General features: G+C 37.8%; 1 protein-coding gene across 3 annotated transcripts; it reads left to right on the top strand.

Annotated features, from left to right (window-relative positions):
• Positions 1-1,987: 1,987 nt before the first annotated feature.
• LOC149962908 (multiple inositol polyphosphate phosphatase 1-like) lies at positions 1,988-17,895 on the top strand. 3 transcript variants are annotated; one of them, XM_090180241.1, is made up of 10 exons: positions 1,988-2,090; positions 2,166-2,429; positions 3,378-3,652; positions 3,723-3,915; positions 3,992-4,126; positions 4,195-4,305; positions 4,370-4,498; positions 4,560-4,639; positions 8,417-8,739; positions 14,988-17,895. In XM_090180241.1, the coding sequence occupies exons 3-10, from the start codon at positions 3,416-3,418 to the stop codon at positions 15,346-15,348; spliced, it is 1,569 nt and encodes a 522-aa protein (XP_090036367.1). In that variant the 5' UTR covers positions 1,988-2,090; positions 2,166-2,429; positions 3,378-3,415; the 3' UTR covers positions 15,349-17,895. The 3 variants fall into 3 exon arrangements, with proteins under 3 accessions (XP_090036367.1, XP_090036368.1, XP_090036369.1); XM_090180242.1 differs by lacking the exon at positions 1,988-2,090 and having other exon boundaries at positions 2,163-2,429; XM_090180243.1 differs by lacking the exons at positions 1,988-2,090; positions 2,166-2,429 and adding an exon at positions 3,269-3,288.
• Positions 17,896-18,421: the final 526 nt, after the last annotated feature.

Raw genomic sequence — 18,421 nt, 5'->3', positions numbered from 1 at the left:
CGTGTTTAGAAAGTGTTAACAGGTTTTTTCTATGGAGACTCCTGTCTAGTAAGCGCAGCGTATATATAGTCATTGCACAAGATCGAAATGGTCCAACGAAGAGTGATTCGCTTTGCTGGTTCGGTAGGCTACACGTGGACGGTCCTCACCCACATCAAATGGCAAACTCTCGTGTTGCGCCGGCGTACCAAGCGCCTAGTTGTCATCAACTCCGTAAGCCACAAGGCTAACGGAGTGTTGTCACCAGAATCTAGCTCCATCTCTTCATGGAAACGTCCGCCCCGGGCTTAGAAAGCTGCATCTTCCCATTCATAAACCAATCGGTTCGAAAGTATTCTTTTGTAACGTCTTCGGTTTTGGGACTCTCTTCTAAGCTCACCCGTGAACTTCAGATGCATCTCGGGCTAATCTAATTCAGCCTTCTATACTCTGGCGTGATGGGAAATGCCTTTTTCCAAAGATTGAATTTACGTGAAGAAGCCATTTTATTGGTTGCGGGTGGAAAATCGGCTCCACCTTTCACTTCTGCAGAGGGCACCACGGGGTAATTATAGAGTCGAATCGGTGAATTGAATTCATGGTTAATGATAGTTTGCTGCGAAGAGATTTCGAAATTGGAAACTTCGTTACTTCCAGAAATTTGAAGGTGATATATACGAGTTCAGCGGCTTGCGGAAGGCCCGTATGAAAAGCAAAAACTAAAACATTTCATGGGGGCTGAAACGCGATTAGGTCTCAAATTCGGAAACAACTACCTTCAGTAGCGAAGTGGGTGTGTTAATAATACCTAGGAGTAGTAAACACCACTACTGTGTTTAGTACTCCTAGATAATTCCCAATTTTATGTTCCAATGGACGCTTCAATAAAACACCTTCAAGGAAATCGCCAAGAAGTATTATTACCAAGAGCCAAGACCTGCCAGTTACTATTTATATAGTGCTTGTTGAAATAATGGAAACTTTTCATCTGTACGGTATGCAAGAAGTGTTTCCTTTTTACAGTGACGGATACATATGGGGATGCAGTCTGTCTTGTGAATAGCTCTCAGTAAAACTTTTGCATGTGAAGAATAGGAAAGGTCTCACTTATGTAAGAATATTATACACTTATGTCATAAGTCATTGACATAAGTAACGTAACTACACTAACGTCGTAAGTATAGCCAAACGTGACATAATTGGTAAAAAGTAACATTAATGGTTCAACTTTTGGTATAACACTATTGTTGTAATGCTAATTTTCTTACTGAACATTTTACATGCAAACCGGCGTGCGTCGCGCCGTTATTAAAAAGAAGCAAGAAAGGTCCTATAATATTTTTAAGCGCCATATCCAGCATAGTCGGTGTAAAAAATCTTCCTTATTTTCATACTTATAATTATTATGTTACTTATGAATCTATAGAACATGCGATGTAAGCCAGTGAAAATAGTCTTGCAAACATGTGTAAGAACGCGTACATGCAAAAGCTGTTCAAACTAACAACTATTTTACTTTTATTTTCAGAAGTAGGTAAGCGTATCGATTCCATAATATCATTTGTTATTTTAAATAAGGCATACGTGTACCTTAGCAACCGGTTACTGTCTTTTGTTTTTACCACATTGTTTGGTTTCCCACCTATTTTTTTCACTCTAAAAACAAACACACCCTTTATAATTCGTAAACAAAACAACGCAATCGTTATTTTGGTTTTGACAGTTGACAAAAAATAGCTTCACTTTGTAAAACTTCGATTTTGAGAGGGCCGGAGACAGAAAAATCGAACTCGGAAAAACATTTCGTGAGAAACATAACAGCTTTTTGACATTTTCTCCTCGCAATTTTAATTGCGTAGTTGTAGAAACGTCTTAAGCAAAGCGTCTTCGAATTCATTTAAGTTTGGAGACCCAAATAATTTGGGCAATATTATACAGCCTACACGTTTCCTGTTTAGAGAAGCCCAGTTAGTTTTGGCGCTGTAGGTGTACGCGAATAATACCGAGCTATCTTTCGTCTCCGGCGCGTTAATTTTTTCTTTAGTTTTTGGTCACCCTACTATACGTGATCATATCCCAAACTGGTTTCATTGGCGCTGTCTCGTTTTTTGGTAGTGAAAAAACCTTTTTAATGTTTTTTAAATGTTGGAGCTTAATTATTACCTTCGCTTTTTATTACTTTTAAGGACTATTTGGTGCCACACATTCCAAAGGGCCGGCTAATTATTATTTTTTTGGCTTCTTTTTTTCCGTTGGAATACCAAATTAGCGTCGTCTTCAATTTAATTTCTTGTCGTCTGACGTTCGGACGCGCCCTTTCGTCAACAGTTTTTCGTCAAAACGTCTCTTCTATCGATACCAAAGATTTATTAAATTAAACTAATTTTTAAAGTTTGCGGATTTCAAGTGTTTTTAAGTGTACTATTTTTGCAATTGGTCAAAATGGCTGGGTAAGTTTTCTTTTAAATTTTCTTTCTTAGGATTATTATTTTTATATACTTTAAATTTTGCTCTAATCTTATCCCTGGTTGTAATAAAAGTTATCGATATTAGAATGATGTAAGGTTTTTTAGTGGGTGTGGCTTATTTTCGTTCTCATGGAAACGAGTATACGTGGGTGGTAAATTTTAATATATACTTATTAATAATGCAAGAATGCATAATGAAATAGCGAAATTTCAAGAGATATGCTAAAGAAGTAACAATTTTTAAAGGACAACACGCTGGTTAAATTTCCATCAGTCTCATTTACAAATCAAAGTTTTAAGCTTCATGACTTTCGTCAGCGCGTATTATTATTTAAACAGACTAGTAGCAGACCAAACCCCATTAGGAATAATAATTTTTGGTCGTTAGGTGGCTCTGGTGTCAATTTTTTTTTAAATATTCGTTTGTTTACCACTAAACAAATAAAAACCATCATTATAAGCATAAGCGTATAACCTTGTTCACGCTACGATGCGTTTACTATTATTAAACTTTTCCGTGATAAAAAAAATGTTGCTGTTAAAATTACCTTTACCTTTTAATGTACCGATGTTTTTACATTTTAAAACTTACGCGCCAAAAAGCAGACGACTGTTGAGAATTGCAAAATGGCCGCTGGAGTTATGTCGTGGTTTCCGTTACAGTTTATTATCACTTCAAATAACACTATTTTACGATAATATATATAGGAGTTTTTATTATTTTAATGATATCACCATGAATTAAGTTTTGTAATGCCATTGATTTGTTTGCTGACATGTTTTACTAATGGAAAACGAGCGTATTTCTTAGTTTATCTAATTTGAGACTTGGCTTCATTTCGTGGGTTTTTTAATATATTTACCTGTAATGAAGTAAACCAATGTAATCTAATCGTTAATAATGATACATTACGTATAAACCCCATATAGATCTTTGATAAGTGAAACTTTTGATATCAAGCAAGATAATGGCCAACAACGAGACAATTTTGAAATTGCCACAAAGCAATTCTGAAATTTCTCACTTGAGAAAACGACTTTTAAATAGTGGAGAGTGCTCCGTAGAAGATAGCGACGATCCATCTTCATTTAACCGAAGCCTTGACACAACTAGGTTACTGAAAGATAACAAGAGTGTAAATAACATGGCTGATCTGGTTAACTCAATTTGCCGGAAGAAAACTATTTTCATATGTTTGACTGTGGTCAGTTTTCGGTTTTGTAAAATTTAGTAGATTTAAGTTTATTATTAATTTTGGGTTTTTTACTTTCTAGATATGTTTAGTGCTGCTTGTATTGGCCATTATTGCTGCGTCTATTTTGAATAAACCAAATAAAGAGACTTGTTCATTGGACAGTGAAGTTTCGTGTAATCGTACTACATTTTACCGGTACTATGGAACCAAGTCGGATTACATTGTTGGACGAGGTGATGTTCCCAACGAAGGAGAGGAAAAAAAGAAAGCAGGTATTCAATATTTTAATCAAATAAAATTGAAGTGTTTTTTTGTACAATTGTAATAAATTATTGTTATTTTAATCAGGTTGTCAACCAGTTGAATTGTATTTGGTGAGTCGACACGCTATTCGTTATCCCGATGGAAAAGATATTGTAGAAATGGAACCCGTTCTTCTCAAAATTCGTAGTCAAATATTATCGAATTTCGAATCCGATAAAAGTAAAACAAATTAGTTTGTAAATAAATTTAATCAATTATTGATTTAATGAATATTTTGTTTCTTGAAGCAAAGCTTTGCAACGATACCAAAGAAGATTTCAGAAACTGGGATCTGAAAATGGAGAAAGAAGATGACAATCGCATTTCCGATACAGGCGAGCAACAAGCGCTAGAATTAGGTATTGGTGTATGAATTTAATTTCAATTGAAGTTTTGGTAACTTTTAAGTTTTATTTTTGCAAGGGGAGCGATTTCGATCTATGTATCCCACATTGTTTGATGAATCTTATGATGACAATGTGTATAAATTTGGTTTCACAAGTCGCGAAAGAACAAAAGAAACAGCAGTGAAATTTGCTGAAGGATTATTTGGTAAATTTACTTTAGTTTACTTTTAATGATCCGATTGAATAATGGGAATTTTTTCCTTCAGGGAAAGTTATTTCTAACATTAATTCCCCGCCGGTGGATGATATTTTGCAATTTCATAAAAACTGTGATAAAAAATTAAAGGTAATATTTTTAATTTTTGTATTTTCCCGCAGTTTGTGTCCTTCTTATTGAGTAATGTAGATGGCGCCACTGTGTCCAAAATGTAATAAAAATCGAGCGCCAAAAGTACTTAAAGCTTGGAATATAATACTCGTACATTCATACTCCTAGCTAAAAGTAGGAGCTTATAAAGGCGAGTCAGTAACAATTTTTTTTTAATTTTAAAAGATAGAAGAATGAATATTTTTATTGTATCACCATAAGTTTGTTCTATAAAAAAATAACTTTGGATAAACTAAACATCCAGAAAATCAGGGAACAAATGAACAGAACTTCATTGTTCCATTCTATACTTATGCCTCTATTTTCTGGGATATAGGGATAGGCTTCCTGGGGTCTTGCCTAGTTTAAATTTTGGTCATAACATAAGTGTATAATATTATTACATAAGTGTGACACTTCCTATTCTTCACATACAAACGTTATACCATGGTTATACTGACGTCGTGAGAGCTATTCACAAGACAAAGTCTGACAGACTGCATTAAGAGCTTCGTCGCCATTTTGCGTTCGCTTGCTAAAGCGTCACACCTAGCCTTTGACAGCGTCTCGCTAGGGGGAGATTTTCTTCTTGTAATGACGTCACTCCGTTACTAGCTCTCAGTAAAATATTCCCCAAAATGACAAACTTAGGAACAATATTATTATGGTCATAAGTATCGTCGCCTACCGACTGGGTTTTAAATTGAATATATGAAAGTTGTCTGCTCATTCAAAATTCTCTCAGCACAACAGCTAAAAGTCAACTGAAAAACATAGAAATTCAAAAGTTATCTGCTATTTCTTTACTTATTTAGTTGACAGATATTAAGGAAGATGGCGCTATATTTTCTAAGCTTGAAGCCTATACACACTTTTACGACGGCCGTACTACATATGCCTCCACTATTGAAATTTCTTTTCCCTAACGGGTCCCCTCCCCAGGTAGTCAAGCTATGGATTCCCCCACGAATATTCTCCATAAAAGAATCTTATAGTGGATTATATTAAAAATTGGATTCGCGCGTTTCCCCCCATCAAGGAACCCTCCCACGATTTCCTCCACAGGCAGCCGCCATAGACGTACTGCCAGTGGCGTAACTAGGAACTCTGGGGCCCTTTTAAATAGCACCGATTTTAATCATAAACGTTTGGGGGCCCCTAGTCCCCCCCCCGCGCTGCGGGGTCTGCGGGGGCGCTATTTACGCCACTGCGTACTGCACGTAGCTCTACTGTAGAAATGTCTTTCCCCCAAAACCCGTTCTCTGGCTTGCAGTACGGTAATGGCGACTCACATGAAATACGCGCATAAAAGAATCTTACTGTTCAGTACTTAAAAAAATGTGTACGCCGGCATTTTACACAAAACATGACCGGCAACACTGCCATAATGGTTGTTTATAAGTAAAATGAAACTATTTTGTTGGCCCTCCTTCTAGTTGAATGGTTTTTTAACAAGGCAGTTAACAATTTTTTACTTGAAATTAAATAACTTAAGTTGCCAAGAGTCTTAAACTGTCTTATGGAGAACCTAAGGAATAAAAAGTTTTGTCGAAAAGGCCATCAAAATGGTGGTAACATATCTCATTCTCGCTCATGTTACATATTTATCCTTTCTTTTTTATCTACACTTGGAAACTTACCACTGATGACGTAGTGATGCAAACTGTTGTTTTCATTTCACAGCAACAAAAATATCATTTCTTATAGAAGTTATAGTTGATTTTTATTACACATAGCTATTAATTATTATTATTATTATTATTAATGAAAGGAAGGGCAAAGACTTGCCCATTCGCGCACTTTGACCAGTGGTCCATTGTGCAACCCAAAACCTTATGACTTAAAAAGTCCGATATCCGACACAAAACGGAGAATCCTCTTGGCCGGCATGTTATTTAAATCAGAGGTTTCAACCATTGAATTGGGAATAATACTGCTAAAATTACAATTACGATTTCGGTTGCCATGGTTACGCGGGACCTGTTCTGAGAAGACTGTACGAAATTCATCTTTATAATTAGGCGGTAGCACCATCTATATTTTGTAAAGATATATGGCTAAAAATAAATAATTTTTAGCTAACTTCACCGTAACTTGTGATAAAAAGGATCGTGTTGACAGATTAAAATTATTTTTAAACATTTTCAAAGGTTTGTTTGTTACGAGAAATCATACATTTCAATTTCGCCTCAGATTCGCTCAAAAATTTAATTGCCGTATAGTGGCCACCACCAGAGACAGATGCCGCCACGGTAGAACGATAAATTTGAATAAGTCTCCTTATTGAAAGAAATTGGTCCCGCGCCAGCCAGATTTAGTTGTACCTCTATTTATTCCCAACTCAATGGTTTCAACTGATGCATACTAAGATGCTCAAATCTTTGGGCCGCGTAGTAATCGCACCTACAAAGCACATGAGAGGCGGTTTCCTCCTCAACCTGACATGCCCTACAGATTGGATCATCATTGATTCCAATCAAGTAACGATGTCTGTTAAGAAGGCAGTGACCTGTTAATAGGTCAACGACCAGCCTAATATTAGATTCGGAAAGCGAGAGCAGCTCCTTAGCTCTCTGCCTAGAGGGGCCCGAGATAAACTCTTTAGCCTGCCTTTGGCCATCCGTCTCAAGCCAAAGCTTGAGTTGATGGTCAGTCATAGAATTAGAGATAAGGCCGCGCACTATGCTAGAGGGGATAGGAACGGCAGGTTCAGGACCAAAGAACCCAGCCTCTGCTCCCTTCTTGGCTAAGACATCGGCCTTCTCATTACCATAGAACCCCCGATGGCCAGTAACCCAATAGAGCTGAACTTTATTGTTGGTGCCTAGCTCCGAGATGAGATTCAAACAGCTATAAACCAGTTTTGAAGAGATAGCTAAGATGTGAAGATAATATTTTCCAAAATGTAGGCCTATTTTAAATATGATAGAAAAACAACATTGAGATATCATAATTTCGCTGTATACCACCTCTAAAAATCACTGGAAGACTGGAAGGGCACCAGTTAGCAGTGTTGCCAATGTTCGAAAGTTGAATTTCCCATTGCTGGATAGTAAATTTCCCAGGAATAAAACTAAAATGGTGTAAGCTAAGAACTAATTGAGAACGTTCTATTGTTGTGAACCATAGAACGTCACTACAAGAAGGGAATAAAGTTAAATAAGCTGAAATAACGACGACACCTTACAATAGCATATGGACTACAGTACTACGGAAAATTAACCTTAGTATAGTCCAATAAATATTTCTAAATTATTTTAAGTAATTTATTCGTGGCTATTTGTGCTTAAAGATACTAAATTAAAAAAATTAAATCAACGGTATTTTTTGTGCACATTATTTAAAATTCTCCACATCAGAGCAACAAACACAGCACCCCACACATGGAGAATGCAACTAGCTTTTAAACACGCTAAGGCAATGTTGTGTACAAATTTCATTGGACGAACTTTTAAGCAGAACGTTTTACTGGCGACAATTTCCGAATTTCAACCTTCCGACGGCAGCAGGAGCTAAAGCGTTTAACCAATGAAAATTGTACACGGGAAAATCCACGACTTTGGACGGGTTGCGTTCTTTTTGTGTGGGGTGCTGTGTTTGTTGCTCCTAGCTGCCAATAACGAAAGCGAACTACGCACCTTTTCGCTATTCTTGCAAGCTTTATTTCTCCAAGTTGCCAAATACAATTGCCATGGCTTACTTGTTGCATGTTATTTTTCTCAATTAAGATTTGTTAGTGGTTTCTATTTTTAATAGGATAAAGGTTTCAAAAAGGAAAAACCGGAGCAGGAACTGGTGTTCCTCAACTCTTCAATTATGGAAACAACTTTAAACAACATCCGGGATCGTGTTGGTCTCAATTTAACAGCGGGTGAAATCAAAATGATGCTGCGTGCCTGCCAGTTTCAGTTCTCCATTGAAAATAAGTCCGTTTGGTGTTCAGTCTTCTCGCACAGTGATATCAAGGTTTTTGAGTACGTGGAGGACCTTGATGACTACTACAATGATGGCTATGGAGGCCCCGAGCGAAATTACCAACAAGCTTGTCCACTTATCAAACACATACTCGACAATTTCAGGTAGCCGATGTCTCATGGTTTTTTTGTGTAGTTCTCTTATTGACTATGTAATCCTGCCACTTGTTAACTGGTTAACTGGGTAGTTTTATGAATCCTGGCACTTTTTAACTGGTTTACTGGGTAATCCTAGGAATCCTGGCACATAAACTAGTTTAGTGGGTTAGCTTAGAAATGCGGGCACATATACATTGGTATAGTGAGCTATCCTAGAAATGCGGGCACATATACTTTGGTATAGTGAGCTATCCTAGAAATGCGGGCACATATACTTTGGTATAGTGAGCTATCCTAGAAATGCGGGCACATATAGATTGGTATAGTGAGCTATCCTAGAAATGCGGGCACATATACATTGGTATAGTGAGCTATCCTAGAAATGCGGGCACATATAGATTGGTATAGTGAGCTATCCTAGAAATGCGGGCACATATAGATTGGTATAGTGAGCTATCCTAGAAATGCGGGCACATATAGATTGGTATAGTGAGCTATCCTAGAAATGCGGGCACATATAGATTGGTATAGTGAGCTATCCTAGAAATGCGGGCACATATAGATTGGTATAGTGAGCTATCCTAGAAATGCGGGCACATATAGATTGGTATAGTGAGCTATCCTAGAAATGCGGGCACATATAGATTGGTATAGTGAGCTATCCTAGAAATGCGGGCACATATAGATTGGTATAGTGAGCTATCCTAGAAATGCGGGCACATATAGATTGGTATAGTGAGCTATCCTAGAAATGCGGGCACATATAGATTGGTATAGTGAGCTATCCTAGAAATGCGGGCACATATAGATTGGTATAGTGAGCTATCCTAGAAATGCGGGCACATATAGATTGGTCAAAGAATATAAAGCCCCAGGAATGGAAGGATTGATATTATTGGCCGCGTGTTTTGGTTGCGTTAGAAGCTTCCGGCAAAGCAAATCAGAGTAAGCGGAAACGGTTAACGCCACCCGGTCTCTCTTTAAAAACGAGAGGCGCAAAAGTTCCACTAGACGGAGCTACACCTTCCATTCCTGGGGCTTTATATTCTTTGCTCTGGTTTAGTGAGTAATCCTAGAAATCCGGGCACATATACTCTGGTTTAGTAAGTAATCGTAGAGATCCTGGCACATTGGTATAGTGAGCTATCCTAGAAATGTGGGCACACATGCTCTGGTTTAGTGAGTAATCCTAGAAATCCTGGCACATTGGTATAGTGAGCTATCCTAGAAATGTGGGCACACATGCTCTGGTTTAGTGAGTAATCCTAGAAATCCGGGCGCATATACTCTGGTTTAGTGAGTAATCCTAGAAATCCTGGCACATTGGTATAGTGAGCTATCCTAGAAATGTGGGCACACATGCTCTGGTTTAGTGAGTAATCCTAGAAATCCGGGCGCATATACTCTGGTTTAGTGAGTAATCCTAGAAATCCGGGCGCATATACTCTGGTTTAGTGCGTAATCCTAGAAATGTGGGCACACATGCTCTGGTTTAGTGAGTAATCCTAGGAATCCTGGCACTTATACATTGGTATAGTGAGTAATCCTAGAAATCCGGGCACAAATAAGTAAAAAAATTGCAAAATTGTGGCTTAAAATAGTTAAGGTGATATCTGTGGAAATGGTCAGGAGAAACCTAGAAAAGTCAGGTAATTTTAATCTAAAAGATCTGTGGCAACCTTGTTAAATATGAGCTTCGTCAACAAACCCTAAAATAAAAGGGGAGTGATCACTTAAAAATAACTTCGGCAGTGCTGGTTCTTCGAAGGTCACAACGCCAAGAGTACAATCAGTACTTTAACCTAAGCCTCACTAGGATCCCAAAATAGCACGGCGGTAGTTTTTTTTACTAGTCGATAATATGATTACTCATCCTGAAAGAAAACTATGACTTATAAAAAATTTTACTCGTAGAGACAATTTCTAGGCCTTCGCCCAAAAAGCACTTTTACACCTCTACTGAAAATGTTGCCTCTGTAACTTAATAACATTAAAAAAATTACACCTTGTCCGCCTAAAAACGATTTACTCCCAAATATTCTATTCTCCTAAATGGTTTGAATCCATCGCAATCGCACCATCTAAAGGCACGTTCACTCATTAATTAAATCGCCATAAAAACTGCCTAAATCCTTAGCAATGTCGCCATATAAACAGGGAATAAGCACTGCCTAAAACTTTAGCAATCTCGCCATAAAAACTGGGAATAAGCAGTGCCTAAAACCTTAGCAATGTCGCCATAAAAACTGGGAATAAGCACTGCCTAAAACTTTAGCAATCTCGCTATAAAAACTGGGAATTAGCAGTGCCTAAATCCTTAGCAATGTCGCCATAAAAACTGGGAATAAGCACTGCCTAAAACTTTAGCAATCTCGCTATAAAAACTGGGAATTAGCAGTGCCTAAATCCTTAGCAATGTCGCCATATAAACAGGGAATAAGCACTGCCTAAAACTTTAGCAATCTCGCTATAAAAACTGGGAATTAGCAGTGCCTAAATCCTTAGCAATGTCGCCATATAAACAGGGAATAAGCACTGCCTAAAACTTTAGCAATCTCGCTATAAAAACTGGGAATTAGCAGTGCCTAAATCCTTAGCAATCTCGCTATAAAAACTGGGAATTAGCAGTGCCTAAATCCTTAGCAATGTCGCCATATAAACAGGGAATAAGCACTGCCTAAAACTTTAGCAATCTCGCTATAAAAACTGGGAATTAGAAGTGCCTAAATCCTTAGCAATGTCGCCATATAAACAGGGAATAAGCACTGCCTAAAACTTTAGCAATCTCGCTATAAAAACTGGGAATTAGAAGTGCCTAAATCCTTAGCAATGTCGCCATATAAACAGGGAATAAGCACTGCCTAAAACTTTAGCAATCTCGCTATAAAAACTGGGAATTAGCAGTGCCTAAATCCTTAGCAATGTCGCCATATAAACAGGGAATAAGCACTGCCTAAAACTTTAGCAATCTCGCTATAAAAACTGGGAATTAGAAGTGCCTAAATCCTTAGCAATGTCGCCATATAAACAGGGAATAAGCACTGCCTAAAACTTTAGCAATCTCGCTATAAAAACTGGGAATTAGAAGTGCCTAAATCCTTAGCAATGTCGCCATATAAACAGGGAATAAGCACTGCCTAAAACTTTAGCAATCTCGCTATAAAAACTGGGAATTAGCAGTGCCTAAATCCTTAGCAATGTCGCCATATAAACAGGGAATAAGCACTGCCTAAAACTTTAGCAATCTCGCTATAAAAACTGGGAATTAGCAGTGCCTAAATCCTTAGCAATCTCGCTATAAAAACTGGGAATTAGAAGTGCCTAAATCCTTAGCAATGTCGCCATATAAACAGGGAATAAGCACTGCCTAAAACTTTAGCAATCTCGCTATAAAAACTGGGAATTAGCAGTGCCTAAATCCTTAGCAATGTCGCCATATAAACAGGGAATAAGCACTGCCTAAAACTTTAGCAATCTCGCTATAAAAACTGGGAATTAGAAGTGCCTAAATCCTTAGCAATGTCGCCATATAAACAGGGAATAAGCACTGCCTAAAACTTTAGCAATCTCGCTATAAAAACTGGGAATTAGAAGTGCCTAAATCCTTAGCAATGTCGCCATATAAACAGGGAATAAGCACTGCCTAAAACTTTAGCAATCTCGCTATAAAAACTGGGAATTAGCAGTGCCTAAATCCTTAGCAATGTCGCCATATAAACAGGGAATAAGCACTGCCTAAAACTTTAGCAATCTCGCTATAAAAACTGGGAATTAGCAGTGCCTAAATCCTTAGCAATCTCGCTATAAAAACTGGGAATTAGCAGTGCCTAAATCCTTAGCAATGTCGCCATATAAACAGGGAATAAGCACTGCCTAAAACTTTAGCAATCTCGCTATAAAAACTGGGAATTAGCAGTGCCTAAATCCTTAGCAATGTCGCCATATAAACAGGGAATAAGCACTGCCTAAAACTTTAGCAATCTCGCTATAAAAACTGGGAATTAGCAGTGCCTAAATCCTTAGCAATGTCGCCATATAAACAGGGAATAAGCACTGCCTAAAACTTTAGCAATCTCGCTATAAAAACTGGGAATTAGCAGTGCCTAAATCCTTAGCAATGTCGCCATATAAACAGGGAATAAGCACTGCCTAAAACTTTAGCAATCTCGCCATAACAACTGGGAATAAGCAGTGCCTAAAACCTTAGCAATGTCGCCATATAAACAGGGAATAAGCACTGCCTAAAACTTTAGCAATCTCGCCATAAAAACTGGGAATAAGCAGTGCCTAAAACCTTAGCAATGTCGCCATAAAAACTGGGAATAAGCACTGCCTAAAACTTTAGCAATCTCGCTATAAAAACTGGGAATTAGCAGTGCCTAAATCCTTAGCAATGTTGCCATATAAACAGGGAATAAGCACTGCCTAAAACTTTAGCAATCTCGCCATAAAAACTGGGAATAAGCAGTGCCTAAAACCTTAGCAATGTCGCCATATAAACAGGGAATAAGCACTGCCTAAAACTTTAGCAATCTCGCTATAAAAACTGGGAATTAGCAGTGCCTAAATCCTTAGCAATGTCGCCATATAAACAGGGAATAAGCACTGCCTAAAACTTTAGCAATCTCGCTATAAAAACTGGGAATTAGCAGTGCCTAAATCCTTAGCAATCTCGCTATAAAAACTGGGAATTAGCAGTGCCTAAATCCTTAGCAATGTCGCCATATAAACAGGGAATAAGCACTGCCTAAAACTTTAGCAATCTCGCTATAAAAACTGGGAATTAGCAGTGCCTAAATCCTTAGCAATGTCGCCATATAAACAGGGAATAAGCACTGCCTAAAACTTTAGCAATCTCGCTATAAAAACTGGGAATTAGCAGTGCCTAAATCCTTAGCAATGTCGCCATATAAACAGGGAATAAGCACTGCCTAAAACTTTAGCAATCTCGCTATAAAAACTGGGAATTAGCAGTGCCTAAATCCTTAGCAATGTCGCCATATAAACAGGGAATAAGCACTGCCTAAAACTTTAGCAATCTCGCCATAAAAACTGGGAATAAGCAGTGCCTAAAACCTTAGCAATGTCGCCATATAAACAGGGAATAAGCACTGCCTAAAACTTTAGCAATCTCGCCATAAAAACTGGGAATAAGCAGTGCCTAAAACCTTAGCAATGTCGCCATAAAAACTGGGAATAAGCACTGCCTAAAACTTTAGCAATCTCGCTATAAAAACTGGGAATTAGCAGTGCCTAAATCCTTAGCAATGTTGCCATATAAACAGGGAATAAGCACTGCCTAAAACTTTAGCAATCTCGCCATAAAAACTGGGAATAAGCAGTGCCTAAAACCTTAGCAATGTCGCCATATAAACAGGGAATAAGCACTGCCTAAAACTTTAGCAATCTCGCTATAAAAACTGGGAATTAGCAGTGCCTAAATCCTTAGCAATGTCGCCATATAAACAGGGAATAAGCACTGCCTAAAACTTTAGCAATCTCGCTATAAAAACTGGGAATTAGCAGTGCCTAAATCCTTAGCAATCTCGCTATAAAAACTGGGAATTAGCAGTGCCTAAATCCTTAGCAATGTCGCCATATAAACAGGGAATAAGCACTGCCTAAAACTTTAGCAATCTCGCTATAAAAACTGGGAATTAGCAGTGCCTAAATCCTTAGCAATGTCGCCATATAAACAGGGAATAAGCACTGCCTAAAACTTTAGCAATCTCGCTATAAAAACTGGGAATTGGCAGTGCCTAAATCCTTAGCAATGTCGCCATATAAACAGGGAATAAGCACTGCCTAATACTTTAGCAATCTCGCTATAAAAACTGGGAATTAGCAGTGCCTAAATCCTTAGCAATGTCGCCATATAAACAGGGAATAAGCACTGCCTAAAACTTTAGCAATCTCGCCATAAAAACTGGGAATAAGCAGTGCCTAAAACCTTAGCAATGTCGCCATATAAACAGGGAATAAGCACTGCCTAAAACTTTAGCAATCTCGCCATAAAAACTGGGAATAAGCAGTGCCTAAAACCTTAGCAATGTCGCCATAAAAACTGGGAATAAGCACTGCCTAAAACTTTAGCAATCTCACTATAAAAACTGGGAATTAGCAGTGCCTAAATCCTTAGCAATGTCGCCATATAAATAGGGAATACACATTGCTTAAAACCTTTGGGATATTACAATCTAAAAATGGTCGGAATAAACAGCACTTGACTAATAAGCGTCCGTTGGTGAATGCAGGTTTGCGATACAAGGGGAACACCCGAAGGCGTACCTGATGTTCTCGCACGCCGGAGCCTTCAAGAAAATCGTGACGGCGCTGGGCCTGTTCAAAGACCGCAAACCGCTGTTGGCCAGCGGCTTCTGCTCGTCGGCCGGCCGCCAGTGGAAGTCCAGTCTCATCTGCCCCTTCAACGCCAACGTAGCCTTCACCCTCTACAAGTGCGGCGCCTCGGACTATCAAATTGAGACGCTGGTCAACGAGAAACCCGTCACGGTCAACGGGTGCCCTTCCTCCTTCTGCCCCTTCGTTGACTTTGAATCGTCCTTCAAATACGCCGACGAGTGCAACCTAGATAACGTTTGCGTCTTGAAGCATTAACTTAAACAAAACATTGAAATGTGATTATTTGATTAAAACCGCACTTTGCTCGACGAAAACCTCTTAAAGGGAATATGACAATACCCACTCGTGGCGCCACAATCGAGATCGTGTTAGAAAATCATATTGCGAGCGTTTATTCCCAGAAAGATTTTCTGTACACTTCGCTGTAGGTTCTCTTCTGCGTTCTCGACTGTCACGCCATGAAATTGTATCAACAAGGAGGTATCAACCATTTCCTGTTAGGGTTAATACGCCCTTTAAAGGGACTATAAGATCAACGCGTTTAAAGGGAGTATAAAGTTGGACGTTCGATGGTGGATCAACGGAATTCATATTAATATAATTTATGTTATTTTATTTTAGTGGTGAAAGTCTGTAGGACCTTTTTATTCCTACCGCATATACTAAGTTCTTGCGCGAGCGTGTTTTCCGCGTGCGTTGCTCGTAGCTTATTGGCCAAGAAGATTTCATAGTAGAATAGGCGCTTAAATAAAACAACTTCAAGGAAATCGCCAAGAAGTAATATTTCCGAAAGTCAGGACCTGCAAGTTGAAAAAATGGAAACTTTTCACCTGTAAGTTATGTAACAAGTGTTTAAGGCTCCTATAGTACCTTGCAGGCGAATTCCTTGAAGATGTTTTAATTAAACACCCACTCCGGAGTGCAGAATTGCCTGAGTGTGAAATGGGCATTTTAAATCGGCACCCAAAATTATAAAAGTGAATTTTCGACTTAATACTCCCTTTAATGGGGATACATTTTTTAATAGCAGTTTCGTTGCAAAATTAGACATTCAACATAACAATTCGAGCAAAGTGTGGTACCCCCATGAAGGTATTTTATCTACCTTCGCTAATACTAGCTTTAAAATTGTAATTTTTTTATACCCACAAAATTGCCTGTTATAATATAACTGTGCTATGAAACTCTCCGTTAGATCCGCGGAAATGTTTAAAATGATCCAAGAGATACTATTGGATTACTTGGGAGCTGTTTCGCGACGTTTCCAGTGTATTTACTGTCTCATTATGTGGAAACTATTAGCCTACCCTAAGCTATCCGGAACTACACCAGTACATATTACAATCGCTCCCGGAAAACAAATGTAGCTTTAAATTGGTCGTAAACAGCTGCGGGGCAGGCCAAAAGTAATCACCTACATTGAAGGAACTCTATAGATTACTATGATCCGACGTCACATGACGTCACTCAGTAAATTAGTGAATTAATATGGTATAAAATAGCGAACCTTCGCCATAAGTATATTACGAATTTTTTGTGAAGTAACCAGTCAAGGTTTAATTAACATTAAATATTTGAAAAGGGAGAAGATCCTCCTACAAGTAACGCCATTAGAGGCCGATATTTAAATACCAGAAAGTGTATCAGATGGCGCCAGCCGTCTCAAACAGAGCAGTTAAATTGGATTAGACGTTTTTTGTAATAAATCAGGAAGTATTTATTATTTAAAAAAAAGTGCAAACTGGCGCCATCTAGTATTTAGTAAGGTATTAAAATAGAACCTTGAATGGCTTTTCTCTAAATGTTAGCTTCCCCAACTTTGATAGCGCCTGACACGTTACTCGTAAAATAATTTCCGAATCCCAGTCTTCCCTAAAAATATTTTTCATTATTCACTCCAGGTGACGCCACTGAAACGTTTTAAATCCATATACCATAAATAAAATTAGCATAATTGATTGGTTACTCAAACTAAATTGTAATATACTTATAATTGTATCGGTAATTGAATACCTACATCGTTTTCGTTTCACGAAGCCCTCTCAGCTTTAGAAATACAATCTCAGTTAGAAATTTAGTGCGTTAAAGGAGATTATCATAAGGAAAAATAGATTGAAATAATCATGAATTTTATCAATTTATGCAGAACTATTGTGAAAAGGAGTGAACTATATTTACCAAAATCGTGATAATACGGGTTAATCGCGTCTAAATATCCGATTTATACCGATTATCCGGTTCGCATCTAAATAACTGATTTATACCGATTATTCGGTTCGCGTCTAAATAACCGATTTATACCGATTATTCGGTTCGCGTCTAAATCTATTTTTACCGATTATCCGGTTCGCATCTAAATAACAGATTTATACCGATTATTCGGTTAACATCTAAATATCCGATTTTTACCGATTAATCAGTGAGCGTCTTAATAACCGATTTATACCGATTATTCGATTCGTGTTTAAATAACCGATTTATACCGATTATTCGGTTCGCGTCTAAATAACCGACTTATACCGATTATTCGGTTCGCGTCTAAATAATCTATTTTTACCGATTATCCGGTTCACATCTAAATATCCGATTTTTACCGATTATCCGGTTCACATCTAAATATCCGATTTTTACCGATTAATCAGAGGGCGTCTTAATAACCGATTTATACCAATTATTCGGTTCGCGTCTAAATAACCGATTTACACAGATTATTCGGTTCGCATTTTAAATACCGGTTATTGCGATAAATCGATTAGCGTTTTAAATACCGGTTATTGTGATAAATCGATTAGCGTTTTAAATACCGGTTATTGCGATAAATCGATTTGCGTTTTAAATACCGTTTTTGTGATTTATTCGGTTCGCGTCTATATTTCCGATTTTTATCGATTAGTTGGTTCACATCTAATTTATCGGTTTTTTTCTGAATTACCGATTAATCGGAAAAGCCCCTAATCCAAATATACCAAAATCATGAAATTCGAAAAAATTGTTTTTAAAATCTTTTTGAAATTTAACCCACAACCCAGTGAAATATTATTTGAACAATCTCAAAGACGCTTAGTTTTATACTCATTTTTGTTTTTTGAAGATTTTCTAGAAACTTTTCTATCGACCGCAATTGGACGCATGGCCCAAGTTTTGATAAAGTAGGTTTAAAATAAACGCAAAAACTGTTAAGTTTGAAATAATTAAAGTGTTTTTTTAAAAGAGCGAATGCAGACCACGATGGTATTTTAAAATTATTTTTTGTAGGAAAAGTTGCTAGCTCACGAAGTGTGTTCCATAGATAACACGATGAGAGTACTATTGTTAATTTATCCAGCCT

This window comes from Leiobunum rupestre, chromosome 1 (genome assembly GCF_980474605.1).
Source record: "Leiobunum rupestre chromosome 1, qqLeiRupe1.1.hap1, whole genome shotgun sequence".
NCBI lineage: Eukaryota > Metazoa > Arthropoda > Arachnida > Opiliones > Sclerosomatidae > Leiobunum > Leiobunum rupestre.
The sequence above is the reverse complement of the archived record's forward strand: the minus strand, read 5'-3'. Positions and strand labels throughout refer to the sequence as shown.

Coding starts and splice junctions, on each gene's coding strand:
- LOC149962908 (XM_090180241.1), top strand. CDS start 3,416: ATGGCCAACAACGAGACAATTTTGAAATTGCCACAAAGCAATTCTGAA. Junction 4,127..4,194: donor GAATTTCGAATCCGATAAAA/GTAAAACAAATT, acceptor TGTTTCTTGAAG/CAAAGCTTTGCAACGATACC. Junction 4,306..4,369: donor GCAACAAGCGCTAGAATTAG/GTATTGGTGTAT, acceptor TATTTTTGCAAG/GGGAGCGATTTCGATCTATG.